General features: G+C 38.4%; 1 protein-coding gene across 2 annotated transcripts in view; it reads left to right on the top strand.

Moving 5' to 3' along the window:
- Ttn (titin) overlaps window positions 1-19,579 on the top strand; it is a 278,254-nt gene that overhangs the window by 44,696 nt on the left and 213,979 nt on the right. For both annotated transcript variants that reach the window (XM_017794905.1, XM_017794904.1), the window contains 3 exons: window positions 141-266; window positions 5,160-5,348; window positions 11,307-11,363. In XM_017794905.1, the coding sequence (XP_017650394.1) occupies window positions 141-266; window positions 5,160-5,348; window positions 11,307-11,363 (372 nt within the window). The remainder of the gene's footprint in view (window positions 1-140; window positions 267-5,159; window positions 5,349-11,306; window positions 11,364-19,579) is intronic.

The raw sequence follows: 19,579 nt of genomic DNA, 5'->3' as shown, positions 1-19,579 counted from the left end.
TGCTTATGTTACAATTTGGACTCACAATAGAGCCGACTCTGAAAGCAATCTGCTGTAAAATGAAGGCAAGACTGTATGCTCCAGCTGAGGGATCTGTGCAGTGACTTCACCATGACAAATTCTGTGGTCTCTTTCTTTAGTTCCAGAAGTTGTGTCTCCGGATCAAGAAATGCCAGTTTATCCTCCTGCTATTGTCACCCCACTCCAGGACACCGTCACTTCTGAGGGACGGCCAGCCCGTTTCCAATGCCGAGTTTCTGGAACAGGTAGGCAGATGAACAGAAGACCTCATTGCTAGTGTTTGCAGAGGATGATGCGAGGGAAAGTTCTTAGTGGCCATCCAGATGAAAATATATTAGAATTACTAAATTAATAATTATATTCCTGTTTTTTTTAAGTTTTGTCCTCCTTAAAATGGTTAAGGTAGTATAACTCTTTTTCCCTTACAAATCTTCAAAAGCATTTACCACAAATCTTTTATCAAAAAAATCCTTTCCTCATTTGATTGTAACTGCATTTTTATCTAATTGGAAAATATAACAATTATTAATTTAATTTTAATAATATCATGTTTCAAAAGGGAAGTCCATTCAAATGGACTTCAAATATACTTCCGTAGGGAAGGTATATTCTTTTGGAAGACAATTTCTCATAGTTGGTAAAAGTATAGGCTTTAAACTGAGAGGTCAAATTCGAATCATGGATCCAATGTGTGATCTACAGTCAACATAGGATTTCTCTGGTTCTCTTTCCATCGTGAATATAATAAGAATCTTCTTGTATTAAACCTTAGTACGTACATGTCATGAGGGCAGGGATTTTGCTTTAGTATCTAGAACCTGGTTTCTGGAAAACGGTGCATTCTAGAAGGAAAAAGACTCCAGCAGATCAAGGGAGGGTCCTTGCCCTACAAGAATACCTGGTCTGTAATAATACTCAATAAGTAATTGGTGGTGGATGAATGAATGATGAATAACACCAATCACTTAATATTATTAGCAGGACTGAGTTAGAAAACTCAAGTCAGCACCTAGACAATGTCCAACATATAGTGATGCATTGCCTACTTTCGTTTTCTACTGGGTGTGTGTTTCTCAGATACCATTAGACACTCCCATCACCCAACTTTGAAGAAAAATGAAGCAATGTAAGCATGACTGTGGGCTGACCACAAGATAAATCAAGGGCATGAATGATTGATTGATCCCAGATGAGCCACTCCCTCTTTTTTTTTTTTTCTATTTTTCTTTGCTTTTGTATGTCCACACTGTAGGGAAATTCTCAAAGCTTAGTAATTACTATTTGCTTACTATGCTTCTTCTGTTAGTTTTAACATAGACTCCACTTTGCTAAGAGTTATTTTCCTAAAGAAGTTAGCATTTTGGTAGGCCTTCTGTCCTCCTCTGGAATGATAGTAATAATCTAGAAACCAAATAGACCTGTTTCTGTTTACAAATATAAATAAAGTATGATGTATTTAAAGTGCCTGTGGGCACGGCTGCCACATGACTGGTCCTCAATATTCATTTTATCATTGTCTTAGAGACTAGTATTGGATGCACAATATGGACAAGTTCTAGGGACTTTCTGCCTCTGAAGCATAATATTTGAGAAATGCTGAATATTAGTAAATGGGAGATGATTTGATAATAGCCTCCTAATACAAGTCATTTTATATTAAAATTGAACTCACTACATCTACACTAAATAAATTCATTCATTGAATTTTAGGGAAAATTTCGTATGTATTTATATAGGATAAATACCCAAGTAGCAATAGTTATCATAATTATATGTGTATAATGGGCTTTAGCCTATAGACCATATTATAGTTTTACCTTTAGGATGTTACAAAAATACATACTAATTATTTTACAAAATTTTGGGATCAAAAAGAAAAATTATCTTTCCTACATGATTGCTATTTATAAGTGCTTGAGTAGACCTTGTCAATTCATTAACTCACTACATGTGGTAACAGTTATATACATATGGAGGTTTCTGTATCCTCTTTCAGATATATGTTCTATATGACAAAAATTAGATTCATTAAATAAGGTACACTTTCAACAACTTGCCACATGATGTAGTTTCATTCCTGAGACTGAAAATATTTGCACAACATACTCTGATTAGGTATTCCCTAAGAGAATGAAGACTTCTTCCACACATTGACCAGAGTTCTGAGTTTTCAAACCTATACCTGTATTTGTCCTGTACTTTAGAGTTGGGGGAGGGGGGCAGAATTCTCAGTATTTTCTGAAGCCTAAAACTGATCTGAACAATCCCATGCTGACAGGGAAAACGTTATCTGTTGAAGGTCTCTGGTGCCCCCTACTGGTAGAAAGGATATTTGAAAAAGTAAAAATTTTGAAACTGCTGCTTCTTAACTAGTGTTTATTCTACAGGAAACGAGTCTGTACCATTTGCAGACTTAAACAGCTAAATGAAATTATGAGTAATGTAATGATAGACAGTGTAAACTTTTCATTTAAATACCCACTCCATTTTTATTCCACAAACTTTCATTGCTCTCTGCTATTGAGATATTATACTAGCTTCTGGTGGTGGCCAGACTGGGCTCTTGCCTTGCAGGAAGGTGCTCAACACATAGATTAAGAGATGCATGTGTGTGGCTAGATTCCACTGCTGTAGTGCTATGATAGGTCCCATAAACTCAGCGCCTTCTGTCTGGAGACAGTGGAGAAGGTGTACAAATTGAGCATGGAGTAGTAGGGCCAGAGCACGCATCACATTCTGGACCGAGAGAAGAACAATCACAGAAGTCTTAAAAAACACTTCATGATCTAGAAACAATGGTAGTTGAAGTGTAGTTGGAGAGTGTTGTCATGAGTGGACAAGAAGGCAAGACCAGACACAAGAGTGCTCACTGAGTTTTGTGCCTAGGACTTTGGAGTTGGTATCATTTACATCGAGGAGCCACGAGGGATTATTAAGCGTTTTAGGCAGCATGACTCCCTTTTCTTTAGAAACAATACTGTGATAGGAAGAAAAAAAAAAAGAGAATAAATGAATGGATGTGAGAGGTGAAGGCTGAAATAAGAACAGGGAGAGAAGCCTGAAGAATGTGGATGAGCCTTTACCAAGGATAGAAAAGCGCAGGAGGTAGACATAAGACTGAGGGGCCGAGGAGGTGTGAGAGATAAGGGGTAGAGGAGTAGGGCAGCCTCACAGAAGCCACAGGAGACCAATGGCCTTCACAGATGGGGCAGCCCAGCCAGGTGAGCCAAGTGCACCACAAGAGTTCTGCCTTTTAATGAATTTGTACTTGGCAATTCATGCTCCACTTTAGTCTCATGGTTCCTGGTGTCTCATCCAGTTCACTAAAGGAAGAGTTGCCAGTAGGAATAAGCGGAGAGTCTCCTAGGGGTATCAAGCTCTCCATCTTGGAGATTAAACACATGTGCGCGCGCGTGCACACACACACACACACACACACACTATTTAATTGTGGATAGCTATTAAACTCCTTGTGACACTTGTTTATTACATCACATGCCGTCATCTTTTCACGTGGCATTGAAGACACTGCCGATGTCCTTTGGTGTTAGACATTTTTGCTTTAGTGACTGGCATATGTCCGCGATTTGTAAATCTTTTCATGTGTGCTATGTCACTTAGCACTCACAGAAATTTTATGTAATATTTAGTGCTTGAATTCTTGTGTACCCTATTTACAAATGAGAAACATGGTTTAGAGAGATTAAATAACTTATCCAAGGCTGCAAGCTGGTAAACTATACTACCAGGATTCTATTTTCTAGTTTACCTTATAATCTAAGGAATAAAAAGATTTGTTTCTTTTATAAGAAGAATGTAGAGCTCAGTATAGGAGCTCATGACTTTAATCCCAGCACTCAGAAGGCAGAGGCAGGTGGATCTTTATAAATTTGAGGTCAGCTTGCTCTACATAGAGCAATTCAGTCCAGCCAGGGCTGCATGAAGAGACCCTGTCCTAAAAATAAAATAATATACAAAGAAGAGCCTATTGTTTATAAACAACTACTCTCACTGGAAGGAAGGTAACACTCATAGACCAACATTGACAATGAAAGTCTAAATGACTAGGCTACTAGGAAGACCCCCAGGGACAGTATTAAGATAAGTACATGTTGTAATCGCTGTGCTCCAAAACCAAGATGGCTTAGATTCTGACACGAAACACAATGAACTAAAATTGCATATTATCTTAAAGTATGGTGACGTAGTAATGTTTTATTTCATCCTTGATCTGTGCTTTTATTGAGATAGCTCAGATTATTGTATGGAAATAGCCAAAGGAGTCTAAGATGCCCAAATTCCATGAGCCAGTCTCTCTCTATATAGATGATTAGATAGATAGATAGATAGATAGATAGATAGATAGATAGATAGATAGATAGATAATGTTTGAAAATATTTTCTATACAACTGTTCTGCTGATGCTTTTTGACACCTGCTCATTGGTAACAAAAATGTAGTTATTTCCCCTCAACCTGCAATGATGTCTATTTTAGACTGTGGGATGGTGATATTCTCAGCTCTCTTATTGGTTAATCTTTCTGCAAACTGGAAATAGAGACTTTCCTCAGTTTCTGCTCCAAACACATCCAGCTTCTAGATCCAGTCCTTTATGATAACTTCTTCACAAACTGACTTTTTCTCAAGATCACTGAATATGCCAAATCATGTCCCTGCCTGTTTACATGCAAATTCCTCAAAGGAATATAACTAAGAGCTGGTCATGGTAGCACATGCCTGTAATGTCAACACTCAGAATTTAGAGGCAGGAGGATCAGAAGTTCAAGGTCATCCTCTGCTATATAGCAAGTTCAAGGCTAGTTTAGGCTATATTAAATTCTGTCTTAGGAAATTAATAAAAAAGGGTATATGAAATTTTTAAATGTATTATATAACATAATTTTTGAAAAATCATAACTAGTTCAACAATAGAACCAGCTGGATTTTTCTAGAATCATATTTCCTTCTTGAACACGTGCAGAAGTCCTATAGTAATCAATGTAGTATATTCAAAAGAAAAGCATAAGATCCTTGTGATAAAAAATGAAATGTAGTCTAATCAATATTGTGTTCACAGAAAAATAAAAAAAAACTCACTCATGCTTATGACCTCCTGCCTATTTTCTTCTCTGATACAGATTTGAAAGTGTCTTGGTACAGCAAAGACAAGAAAATCAAGCCATCTCGGTTCTTCCGGATGACACAGTATGAAGACACCTACCAGCTGGAAATTGCTGAGGCTTACCCAGAGGATGAAGGAACTTACACTTTCACTGCGAGTAATGCTGTGGGCCAGGTGTCCAGCACAGCCAGCCTAAGACTGGAAGGTAAGTAAAGCACATTTAAGAGCCACATTTAAATATGTCTAACTTCACAATACCTATAACAATTACTAAAGATTTCATGTAAATTATAGTTGTTCCTACCATTCTTTTGATTCAACTAATGATTCCCATGCTACGTGCAGTGTTTTGTTCCCCATTGACCAATTCTCTTGATGAATCATGGGTCCCTGTCTTTTTACTTTGCCCTGCTTTTTCTCCATCAAGTTTTGTGACATATGTATGTATGTATTACTGTGACCACCAGTTTTCATGCTTCCTGATCAGCATGTATCAGACTGCAGAGAAATATGCTGAAGAAATAGGTGTATTTATGTTCTCTCTTAGCTGAGATAGAAATCAGACCATCTTTCCATATATTGACACAACTATGATTTCACAAGCACTGCAGTAGACAATTTCAAATCTCTCCATAACCTAGATATATTGACCAAGACTCAAAGGACCTCTGAATGTTGAGAGGCCCACTGTTAAGGTATTTTAATGTTTGTGTTTATCAGGAATCTTAAATTATATCCATCCGGAAACACTTCTTCAGTCGTAGGGAACTTTAATTCAAAACAAGAATAGGAATTAAAGGAGAGATAGTAGCTCACTAATACAGCACATGCGTAGCATGCTCCAGGTCCTAGATTTGATCCCCAGAACTCTCCTCATCCCCTCTCTGACACACACTGAACAAATAAATGAGAACAAGAATTACAAAGAGTCATGCTATTTTTTGCTCAGTGAATGTAGTCTATATAAAGCATACATATATGATTAAGGATTAGAGAAGCTTCTAGATTCTTATTTGATTTCAAACACTACACTTATGGAACTGGAAAGATGGCCCAGCAGTTAAGAGCACTGGTTGTTCTTACAGAAGACCCAGGTTTGATTCCTAGCCCCCCACATGGCAGCTAACAGCTGCTCATAATTCTAGTTCCAGGGAATCTGACACCTTCTTCTGACCTCCTCTGCCATTGCACAAAACAGGTGCACTTACATACACACAGGCAATACACTCATATACTAAAAATAAAAATAATAACTGTGCTTTAAAACACAATAGTGGGGCTAGAGAGATGGCTCAGTGATTAAGAGCACTGGTTGCTCTTGCAGAGGACCCAGGCTTGAATACCAGCATCCACATGGCAGATAACAACCATTCCTAACTCCAGTTCCACAGGATCCAAAGACTTTTTCTGACCTCTGTGGGCTCTGCATGACAGAGGTGCACTTACATACATTCAGGGAACACACTTATATACATAAAATAAAAATAATAAATAAAATATAAAAACCATGATAGTTATTTGTTTTTTTAATAATGAATTTAATGTAGTTTACAAAATAAAAGGTTTGTTTTATAAACAGAGGAAGAAAAAGAATTCCTGAACCCACTTGCATACTCCACTATTGCTTCTATGAGCAATGTAATTCACTATATTCTTTGATCCGTTTGTGTCTCAGCTTGCTGTGTGGAAAATGGAAGTGAATTTGTGTGACTTTGAATCAATATGGCATCCAGTGACTACAGTAACAAAGCATTATGATTGGACTGGATTCTAGTTCATCACTGAAATTTGTGATACATCTATAGACAATTCCAAATGAGTTTTGATTTGAACAGGAAAATGCATTAAAAATTGGCATGCTTCTTTTCAGGATTTAGCAAATTTGAAGAAGTTACATCAAACTCCCAATGGCATGTCTCTTCATCAATTTCATTTAAGAAGGAGGCCCTTGGCCAAAAGCCCATCTTCATCCAGCCTCTATCAAGCCTCAGGGTGCACAGCGGGGAGACAGTCAGATTTCATGCAAGGGTTTCTGGTGTTCCCAAGCCAGCAATTCAGTGGTTTCATAACCACCAGCCAATTCTACCAACAAAAGATGTAGTTTTCCACTTTGAGGAGTCCACAGGCATGGCTTTAATGCTTCTAGTTGATGCTTACCCAGAGCATGCTGGGCAGTACTCTTGCAAAGCAGCCAATAGTGCTGGGGAAGCCATTTGTGCAGCTGCGCTCACAGTGACTGCAAAAGGTAAAGCCCACCTTGCTTCAAGGACTTTGATTTGCTGCCTACTTTCCAGTCCCACTGCTACTAATGAGGGTCTCTGCTGTTTGTTTCACTGAATACTTTGATCAGTTCATAATTTACTAATAAACTAACTCCTGAGAAGTCTCCCCAAGTCTTCAATTATGAGTTAACCCATGTATTTGAAATCCCATTGATGTATGTGTTCTGTGCAATAGAAAACCCATTATTTGTTAGGCACCAACTTTGCTTGGCTGGGTTATTTCTTTTTTTGGGGGGGGGTTCCAAACAACATTGCATCTTTTCATCATCAAATGATCTTTTGGCTGAATAATACTTTAAAGTGTATGATGAAGGATAAATGGTATATCAAATTGAGTTAGCTAATGGAAAAAAATAGATTGAGGTGGAGAGAGAAACAGGTTGTGTCACTCTATATAGCTGAAAAGCCAACAGGAGGAAGGACCCAGATGCTGTATGGCATCCACATAAGCCTTCATCAACCACTCATCACTGGATCATTGGCAATGAATTTTCTTTCGTGTGATTCTACATTCTAGAGCATACTGCATCTGGCACACTGTTTCTAAGTGACAATGACATCTTTCATCTTCATCTTCCATATCATGTTACTAACTAGACAAGTGATGACACTTGGGTCTTAATATTCTTTTCTTTTTCTTGTCACTTGATTATACAGTGCAAGCCCTAGTTAGGCAAAGTTCTAAGAAAGATATGGCAGAGTGCTCTTTTACAAAAGAGGAGAGCAAAGTAGCCCAAAAGGAAATTAAGTCATTTCAAGGATCATCATATGAATATGAAGTTCAGGTTTTGAAAATGTGTCTCAAAGTTCCACCAACCAGCTGCTTCTGTTCAAGATGTAGGGTTGTTCTATACTGCATCCCTGTCACAACTTGAAGAAAGCACAGAGTTATCTGCCAGATGTGCTGAAGAGTCAATGGGCAAGACACCAAAATTCTTCTGCATCTTCAGAACTTCGCAGTGAAGTATGGGGATGCCACTCAATTCCTCTGTGTTTTAGAAGATGAATATCCTGTTCACATAACCTGGACTCATGAAAGTGTAAAGATAGAGGAGAGTGAGAGAGTCAAACAATCACAGAATTCAGTGCTTTATTATATACAGTGTTCAGCTGGTAGACTAAGGACTGTATCACTGCATTGTGCACAGTGACTACAAAGAGGAGACATCAGCAGGGCTAAGCGTAGAAGATGGGGGTTTGACTTTCAGCTATGACTTCCTTTATGCAGCTTTCTTCAGCTTTCGATGTGACCATGCAAATTGAATCAGTGAATATGGTTGTTAAAATATACTTCTAAGATTTTATTCAAAAACGCTTTGTGAAAGTAGACCAAGTCATTGGCCAAATATGTCATAAGAATTTAATTTCCCAGTCCCGATTCCATAAGTTTCATTTTGAAACCTAAGCTCAGGAAATTGAGGTTTATTTCATAAGTGTTTCTTTTTCTAATATTTATCAAAGGTTTATCTAGAAAATATGCTAAGGATAACTAAAATATTATAGTCTGCCAAGTACTTATTGGGTAATTATCACTGAATCTGACACTGAGCTGAATTTAAATTTAATTGGTTCCATAGTAAAAGCTCAACAAAATTATTATTATTATTAATGATGAGTGAACTCATCATTCAAAAGCCATTGTCCTTTCTTTTCATGCCTGGAGGTTCTAGTTGTTTATGGGGAAGCCATGAATACAGAAAATTAGGTACTGAAAATAGTAAGGCTCTATCTAAACTAACATTAACGGTCTATAGATATTTTCAAATAAGTGATACTGCTTTTACAGCTTTAAATTCTCTTGGAATGATAGCATTTTCTCATGACAAGATCATTATTTTTGTTATTATTGTGCTTGAATCTTGATTATGACTGAAAGAGCACAGCTAAACTTGTCTGGGAAAAGTGTAACTTTTTCCTCTTACCCAAAACTTTGTCTCTTAGGTGTGAATAGAATGAAAAAAACAGTCTTGAAGTTCTAAAAGCTTGTGTTATGTGTCTATAAGCAAAGGAGCTTCACTGGGTCCAATGTAAACAGGCCAGTGGATAAAGGTCATGTATCTCCAAAAACCATGGAAAGCCACAGCCACAAGCTCCTCCCTGCTCCTAGTCAAATGATTGACGGATACTAGAGATGATAAGGGGCAACAGAGTGCTACCATGTGCACAGACATGTATGCACTGAATATTGGTTGTCTTACCCAATTGAGAGATTGAGGTCATTAATTCATTTAATACATCTGCAATACCCACTCACCAAAAACAGGATATGTTTCTGAATCTGAGATTTTTGTTCCATCATAACCTCTAGGTCTGTTTCCACAGCCTGCAATGGAAGTATCTCATAAATTGAAGTATAGCTTTATAAAGTAGGTGGGAGACTCCACTATCCAGAGCATTGACTCTCAATTTCACTGCAACTTCTAGCTAAAACAGTAATCACACAGAATGATTGTTTGTCTAAAAGTCATGTAGGTGACAGCAGTGACTGTTTCTGCTTAGTGTATAGCTGGGAGTTGGCTGTGTTATGGAAATGGGAGAAGTGTGGGCCTTTTAACTCTCTGAAAATTCCAGTACTGAAGTACAGTGCTTGAGTGTCATATTCATAGATTGGATTGGGTAGACATTTTTGTCCCAGGAACTCCTATGAACTCAGTTATAATTGACTATATTATTAAACTGTTATTGAGTTGAAACAAGAGAACTTTTTTGAAAATCCAGACAGCCTTAGGTGTAGTTACAAATCTTTAAAAGATAAGGTGCTTTTAGGTATTTGAAGAAGGAAGGCTTTGACACATCTGATTATTAACACATAGTATTTATGTGTCCCTCTTTTATTTTGCTTTAATAAGTTCATATAAGCTTTGCAGTTGTCCAACAATATTAAATAGGAATGTAGCATGCCTGCAAGGCTCTTTGAATAGCATTCTTCTTGCACAATAAAATAGGTGCTTCATATATTACTTTTGAGGCTATATGCTGCTTTTCTTCTCATATTAATGACACTCTGTCTTCTCCACATTCAACATGTGTTTTGTTCTTCTAAACACATCTAATTTGTACCTTTTCCTAACTTAATTCTTACCGAGCAAAAGGATGGAAAACTGGAACAGTTACAAAAGTTTCTCTCAGTTCAGACAACAAAAGTGTTATAACACTCAGAGTCATAACTAAAACAACCCATGAACTGAAAAGAGGGTCATCAAAGAAAGCATCAAGTTTGTCATTTACATCTTGCCAAAGACCACAAGAAAATGAGAAGATGCGGTGCCATATGGATTGAATGGCGTGCGTCCCAGGGTACCGGCCCTCTCCAGGAAACTGTCCCAGAGACCACTGTGTCCTAAAGCTGTACCTGTTCCTTGTATAATAAAAGCAATTTAGAGTTGAGGAGTCTTTGTTTCACTCCTTGATGTGCTGATTGGACTTTGTGTAATTTTAGGTTTGAAAGGTGGTTCAAATCAAAGGACTGTTTACTAGTGAAAATGTTTCACTCTGTAGGAAAAACCTACAAGTGGAAAGCAAGAAAATGCATGTTCCTTATAAATGTAGTTTCACCTCTTAGCAAGTATTCAGTGAATGGGGCATTTAAAAAAGGATATCCCTTTAGCTTTTGGATTGCTTTTCTGAATGCATGTAAAGGCGTGGGGAATTGGAAGACTGAAAGTGGAAATTTCTTAGAGTAGCTAAATAAAAATGTTTTGACTCTTTCTGTCAGCATTGTCATGTATTTATCTGCTCATCAGTTTGTTTGGTATGGATATTTTGGTGACTTTGGGGGTGTTTTTATAATAAAAGGAAAATGATAATCATGTAAATGATGAATTGATGTAGAAACTGTAGGCACTTAATCACTAAAATTTTTTGATGTTTTCCTATTTTAGCCCCTGAATCAATTTTACATGAGAGGATTGAACAGCAGATTGAAGTGGAGATGAAAGGTATTGTTATAATGACTGTGATATTAAAGTAGAAATTCTGGAGGATTAATAGAATCCTTGAACTACCTTCTTTCTCTTAGTATTAGTGAGAAAAATGACATAGATGTAAAATTGTATCTCTTTGAGTATATATTACTATGTCGCATGCGTGGTTTAGTGTGCTGATGGTTATATGCATTTCATAGTAATTTGTTGTATGGTGATTTAAATTTTGTATTGAAACTTTATCAGCCACATTCAATTTCATGTTTATAGACATCTCAAAAAGTGTGTACTATATACAGTTGTCATATTAATGCATGAAATCACAAAGTAGAAGTTTGTTTTCAAAATCACAGTGAATTCCATTGAACAATGGACAATAACCTGCCATTTTCAGATTGCAGTGTCGTAAATGAATTATGACGGAAATGCTACTTTATTTAGGATGCGTGAAAACATGACATTCCTGTTCTTGGTTCATACTTCATGCACATGTATCACTTTAACATTGATATGTCTCTTATACTGGCTTGCAGATAGCTGTCTCACGTGATCCTTGCCTGCTTTAGTTTGCATAACATTGTGAATTTATGGCTGTATTAGTTCGAATAAACGCCTTCTCATTTATTTCATCTAATTATTTATGATTATCGTTCTATATATTTTAAACAGTTAATTCTCAAAAAATCTAATAAGTTAATCTACCATCAAAAGGATCAGAAAGGGCGTTTATTCTACTCTCTGCAAGTCAGGTAAGATTTTCCTCATAGCCACCAAAACAGCAAAGTTTTCCTGCTCTCAAAACAAATATGCACAGGAATGTGTTATTTTTAAATGCATTTTTGCTTGTTCAAGAAGAAATTTCAACAGTTTGAAGAAAAGACCAGACAACGAACGATTTTCGTGTCAGAATCTTTTAAACAGAGCATGGTGTTGCGTTTATTCGAACAAATATGGTGAGTGAATTTTTTATGGATTTGTGAGAATCTGTAGCATGCACTTTATTTCATTTCCTATTTTGTAATTTCATTTATTTTCAACTTTTTCAAGTACTATGGAAAATAGTAAAGTGCTTTCTGATCAATTATTTTTCAGAATTATTCTCTGAGGAAGCCGAACACGCAGGAGACACACGTGAGGCTTTCTCGGACTCTGAAGACATAGATCATGGCTCTGTGACTGCTAAGCGATATGCAACCAGAATATCGTCTACCAGCTCCTGGCCTGAATACTTCAAGCCAACGTTTACCCAAAAACTTATGTTTAAATATGTTTTAGAGAGTGAACCTGTTGTTTTTACATGCAGATTAATTGCCTGTCCAACCCCAGAAATGACTTGGTTTCATAATAATAGGCCTATCCCAACAGGTCTCCGTCGTGTTATAAAAACTGAGAGTGATTTGCATCAACACTCTTCCAGCTTAGAGCTGAAAAAGGTCCAAGACAGAGATTCTGGAAGTTACAGGCTATTGGCAGTTAATAGTGAGGGGTCTGCCGAGTCAAGTGCATCATTGCTTGTCATCCAAAGAGGGCAAGATGAGAAATACTTAGAATTTCTAAAAAGGGCAGAACAGACCCATGAAAACATGGAGGCTCTAGCTAAAAGGAAAGAAGATAGGATAAAGGTTGACCTGAGGTTTACTGGCTCTCCCTTTAACAAAAAACAAGATGTGGAGCAAAGGGGGATGATGCGAACAATCCACTTTAATACAGTGAGTCCTGGCAAGAAAACAGATTATGTGTATGAGGAAGAATACTCAGCAAGCAAATCTGATCTAAGAGTATGGCTTAGTGTAGGCGAAAGTTTCCTGGATGAGGAGACCAAAATGAAGTTGCAACGTTTACGGGAGGCTAGAAAAATGTTAATAGAGAAAAAGAAATCATCTCTTTTAGATGCATCATCTGAAGTGAGCTCAAGGACTTGTAGAGGTGAAGCTGGCATTGAAGACATTCTGTTCTCTAGAGAAGACATGAAGAGAAGGCTTGGGTGTGAGTTCACTGAAGACAGGGATAGGATTGATAATTCAGCTGAAAATGTCATTCAAAATCCATACACCCTTCCTAATCGTATAGATCAAAACATAGAGTCCAGAGACCCCCCTACAAGTTTTCAAGCTCCTGTTGAAGAAGTTCTCCAGACTGAAATTAGACTGAGCCAAGAAACATTTCTAGAAGAAAGCCTACGAAAAGACTATGTCTATGATAGTACGCTGATAAGTGAAAACATGCCAGCAAGGGCACAGTTTGAAGATGTTATGGACAGCACTGCCGTTAGAGAGACATCCAAATATACCTCTAACCAGGAAACATATGAATATAAGGACGAGGAAATGCATGTGACTCCAGAAAAGATGTCTCAGGTTCTAACACCATATGCTGACGAATCCTTGGATACACTTGTAAATACTGAAGACACTGAAGATGTGGCTGATGAAATAAGAGTGCCAGACAGCTGGAGAGAGGGGCAGCAGCATTCTGCCTCCATGAAAGCTGAAGAATTCAAAACTGAACAGGAGGAAACAAGACCTTTTGAAAATTATTTCCAAAAACATCCACAACGTTGCCCACCTTCATTTCTTCAAGATATTGAATCTCAAGAAGTTCATGAAGGTGGCAGTTGTAAATTTGTGTGTCATTTCCAAGGCTATCCTCAGCCCATAGTGACATGGTATAACAATGACATGCCAATACCTCATAATCGAGGAGTTATCACTCACACATTAGAAAACTATTCAACATTAACTTTTTCTTCTGTTCGGCCTCAAAATGAAGGCTCTGTTACCTGTGTACTCTTTAATCAATATGGAACAGTAAAAACAACTGGTATACTTAGAGTGAAAGCAAAACAAAGGTTTGATAGCCAACCTCATAAGGTCCCAGTATTGCATGACTACACGGATGAAGAAGAAGAGCTGGCTTTGGTGTTTGACCAGGTAAAAAGTGCTCATCCATCTTTGAGTCAAGAGGGCCAAGGACATCTCCGTATGTTAAAATCTCACCCATCAGGTCTTCCCCCTGAAGACACAGAACTGTTTTCCTTCCCTGTAGAAATTCAAATAACTATAGCCACTCCAACCCCAGAGCAGGACAAAGAATCAGAAGAATTGTTTCAGTTGGAACCTGAAGCAACACCTCGAGATCAAACCACTCAGTCACCAAAACACAAATTTATATTCTCCTCTGATATCACTAATGAGCCACCAAAGATGTTACAGGAAATGCCAAGGCATGCCAGGTGCAAGGAAGGGGATTCTGTGATGCTTGAATGCTTAATATCAGGGGAGCCTCAGCCAGTTGTAGCATGGTTTCAAAACGGAGTACTTGTCAAGCACAACCAGAAGTTCCACATTGAAGAAGCTAATTGCAGCCACAGATTATACATCAATACTGTCAGTTCTCAAGATTCTGGAAGATATGAATGTGTTGCTGAAAACAATTCAGGCATAGTTGAGAGTATTTTAGATCTAACTGTGGAACCTGCCCCTTATAGGGAATATAGTCACTTGCAAAATATTAGTGGCGTTTATGCACACTATCCCAAAGATCATCAAGCACAAATTGAAGAAGAATCTCTAAGGGAACGTTTTTATGGTTATCCAATTGGTCCTTTTGCTACCCAACCAAATGTAAAAGAATATTCTGTAAAGGAGCATTTTCAAAGTCTTGAGACAACTGGACAGGTAGATCAGAAAGGTAAGATATACTGCACATCTTCTAGTGAAAAACTCTCTAGATCTATACAGGGTGGTTCTAGACCCACAGAAATCAATAGAGCTGAGCTCATGCAATGCCAAGAGGGGGAATTTGCAAGTGAAAAGTCAAAGCTGCACCAAGCAGAGGGCACTGCTTACCCATTTGTTCATGAATCCAGTGAAGTTAATATTATGAAAGAGGTCAGAAGGGATTTTGGAAAACGTGGACCAGAATGGGAAAATGTACGTGGACATTCCCAAAGTGATTATATATTGAATATCCAGTCAGAGAGAATTCCTGACACAGTTCAGAGTACAAAAGACTCATCTGTCGGTGTACACGAAGGATCCCTTGATGAAGACACATACTACCCAGGGAAAAAGGTAAAGCATAAAATCATTGCATTTGAAAAGCTGCAGTGTATAGAAAAAGGAGTTCTAGAAAAAAGATGGACCAAGAAATCATTTGTTAACCCCCCTCCAAAGAAGCTTGATGACTTAGAGTTTTCATTAAAGCAAAGAGAATCAAGATCAAGTAATCTAAATGCAAATATGTGTCAGGCAGAGGAAATGTCTTCAAGCATAGAAGTAGATTCATCTAACGTTGTAATGAATTTGAAGGAGCTTTCCTCTCAAACTCATAATGAATTTGAAACACAAGAGTGGGAACCACAGAAAGAAATTGGTCCTCTAGAAAAGGTTGTGCCTGAGGTGCCTATTACATTTGACCTAAAGCACTTTCACTCACAAACAGAAAGTGCAGATATAAAATTCCAAGACTTAGAGAATGGTCAACGAGATGAATCTTTTTTAAAAATCCCACATCCAGTTTCAGAACCAGCTAATGCTGAAGACATTGTATTTGATCTAAAACAAATGTACTCTCACATAGATCCAGGCAAGAAATTCCAAGGGCAACAAACTGGACAGCAGCAGGAAACACATTATAAAGAAGAAATTCCCAGGCCTGAAATTTTACAACGTGCACAGGAACAAGATAGAGCAATTTTTAAAACTGATCATTTGCTTCAGTCTTTTTCTGAAACACTTCATGGTGAATCATGGGCCTTATTTCAAAGCCCACCTGCTGATACAGTGGAAACTGATATTTCCGAGGAATATAGGTCTCTAGAAAATGGAACTAAAAGCTTCATCTCACATTTGAAAAAGGCAGCCAGTGAAAGAAAGCTTTCAGAAGCTCATGAAATGGAAGAAGAATCTGCTCTTGGATCAGAGTTGGGACCATTTGGAAAGCAGGCTGGTGGGACACAGGGATATAATGGTGCTCTGGAAGGCTCTGGAGGGCATGTTCAGGATGCAGACTTGCTCCACAGGCAACTCTCACTGAGCCAGTGCTTGCCGTTCTTAATAACAGGAGAACAGAATCCAAATAAACAAATAAGTGAAAAAGTTGAGGCCTCAGAAGAAACATGCTATGAAGAGGTTCAAGTTCAAAATGAGACTTTTCTCTCCACTAAAGAAGGAGAAAAAATAGACTCTTGTTTTTCCGAAAATCTTCCTAAATTGGAGGAGGCACATACATCCCCGGGGGCGGAGTCGGAAACCTCTCTAACACAGTATTTACTTGCTGCTGGAAAGCATGAGGTGCCTGACACTAGAGACACCAAACCTAAGGCAGAACCTGTCCTGAAAGAATCAGTCACTTCCATGGAGGTTGAAGAAGTAACTTTCAACACTGTGTATGAATATTACAACCAAAAACAGGAATCCCTAGATCGGCCATATTCCCCTGAATCTGATATTTCCATTGACGTGGGAAGTACAAGCAGTGAAGAAATCTCTGAGTTAGATCAGTTTTATACCCCACCATCCTCTGTTGAACATTTTGAATCTCCTAAATCTCCTGATTTAAATTTTAAGCCTTCATGTATAGCTAAACAATCCTTAGCAAATTCAGGAGGCGAGACTCTTGCACCTGTAGAGGAAGTTGCAGAAAGATATTCAATGCCTTCTGAAGATGAAATACCAGAAAGGTACTCCACACCCCGAAGGGAGGCTCTGGAGAGATATTCCACACCCCCAGGGGAGGCTCTGGAGAGATATTCCACACCCCGAGGGGAGGCTCTGGAGAGATATTCCACACCCCCAGGGGAGGCTCTAGAGAGATTTTCTACACCCCCAGGGGAGGCTCTAGAGCGATTTTCTACACCCCCAGGGGAGGCTCTAGAGAGATTTTCCACACCTCCAGGTGAGAGACTGGAGAGCGATTTTACTCCTACTAGAGGACCAAACCCCACCAGAAATGTAAACATGAACTTGTCAAAAGTAGAAAGGGAGGACAGTACATCCAGCGAACATTTTCATACACCTACGGAAGAGAGGAGCTCAGCTTATGAAACATGGCGCTCAGATTCATTTGGCACACCCAATGAAGCCGTCGAACCCAAAGACAATGAAATGCCTCCATCTTTTATTGAACCTCTGAGCAAAAGGAAGATATATGAGAATACAACATTAGGCTTCATCGTTGAAGTCGAGGGCCTTCCGGTTCCTGGTGTGAAATGGTATCGAAATAAATCTCTGCTAGAGCCAGATGGAAGAATCAAAATGGAAAAGGTGGGTAATGTGTGGTCTTTGGAAATTTCTAACATTCGAAAAGAAGATGGGGGAGAGTACATGTGCCATGCAGTAAACATCATAGGGGAGGCAAAAAGCTTTGCAAACGTAGACGTAGTACCCCAAGAAGAAAGAGCTGTGGCCCTCCCACCACCAGTAACCCACCAGCACATCATGGAGTTTGACTTGGAAAACACTACATCCTCAAGAACACCTTCTCCTCAAGAAATTGTCCTGGAAGTTGAATTAAGTGAAAAAGATGTTAAAGAATTTGAGAAGCAAGTGAAAATAGTCTCAGTTCCTGAATTTAGTCCTGATCATAAAAGCATGATTGTTAATTTAGATGTCCTTCCCTTGAATTTAGTAGATCCCAGTGTGAGTTCTAGGGGGGAAGAAAACATGGATTTAAACATTGATTTAGAAGTATTTGAAATGCCTCCTCGCTTTATAACACCCATTTGTGATTTTAAAATTCCAGAAAATTCAGATGCCGTGTTCAAATGTTCAGTCATAGGCATCCCTACTCCAGAAGTCAAATGGTATAAAGAATATATGTGCATTGAGCCAGATAACTTGAAGTTTGTGATTAGCGAGGAGAAAGGAAGTCACACCCTTAAAATCCAAAACGTTTGTCCCTCCGATAGTGCAACATACAGATGCCGAGCTGTGAACAGTGCAGGAGAGGCCATCTGCCGAGGCTTCCTCACCATGGGAGACTCCGAAACATTTGCCATGATGACAAGAAAAAGTAAAGTGACCTTAAGCAGTTTGAAGGAGGAATTAGTCTTAAGGAGCAAATATGCCGACAGCTTTTTTGAATTTCAAGTGGTAGAAGGCCCTCCCAGGTTTATCAAAGGTATTTCCGACCATCAGGCTCCTTTAGGGACAGCAGCCTATTTCCAGTGTTTAGTGCGTGGCTCTCCAAGACCCATGGTTGCTTGGTACAAAGATGGGAAATTGGTCCAAGGATCAAGGTTCAGTGCTGAGGAAAGTGGCATAGGGTTCCACAACCTATTCATAACTAGTTTAGTAAAAAGTGATGAAGGTGAGTACAGGTGTGTAGCTACAAACAACTCAGGTTCCGCCGAGAGCTCGGCAGCTCTCACCCTAACTTAAAAGCACGATGCTTCAGGGCCTCTGTCACTACCAGTGTCTGTGGATGTAGCAAACTTCCAAATGTGTCCATTCTATTTGAATCTTGACACTGAAGACCCTTGGGGATGTAGTCTATGTAGAAATCTTATTTTTGTGATACGTGTAAATATTCTGTTATCTAAACAGTGGAACCGTCACCTGTGTCAATTATGCAGTGTATCATCAAGCACGATTAAAAACCTCCTTGGCTACCCAATTGTTTGTGTTCCAAATTATGTAATTTCTCCTCCACAGAGTGGTTCCTCGTTCTCTTTTAGCAGATAAACTGCATATGCAAAAGTAGAATGAAAGGCGAAGACCATGTCAGATGACCACATAGCTAAATCGGTAAGAGAACGCTCCCTCTGCTTCGGTTTTAAGTATTAGAAGCATTTTTGGAATTACAAGACTTGTGTACTCAAGCCTATGTTGATTTGCTCAGATGTAGATAGGCAAAACAAACAATAAAAAACAGTTTTGCCTAGATGTTAGCTAACCGTATAAACTGTTTCACAATCTTAGTAATTAACCCTACCTTTAAAAATATTTGCAGTATTAATATTCTTAAGTGTTTCAATTGTCACTGGATTTTGAGGGACCAATGTGCTATCTCTGAGGGCAGGGTGCCCCTAGACATTGTTACGGTATGACATAATGAATGATCTTTCCACATTGGAAATATTTTATTTTCTCACATTGAGATGTGGCATTAACTTAACATTGACCCAAGGCAGGGGACAAAACAAACATATTGAGTTTACATATAGAATTTAGACAACATTCCAATGTCAGAATCTTAAAAATTAGAGAAAAGATGGTGCCATTTTTAGA

The sequence above is a fragment of the Nannospalax galili genome, unplaced genomic scaffold (genome assembly GCF_000622305.1).
Source record: "Nannospalax galili isolate Female #2095 unplaced genomic scaffold, S.galili_v1.0 scaffold346, whole genome shotgun sequence".
NCBI lineage: Eukaryota > Metazoa > Chordata > Mammalia > Rodentia > Spalacidae > Nannospalax > Nannospalax galili.
This window is presented reverse-complemented; position numbering and strand designations above follow the sequence as displayed.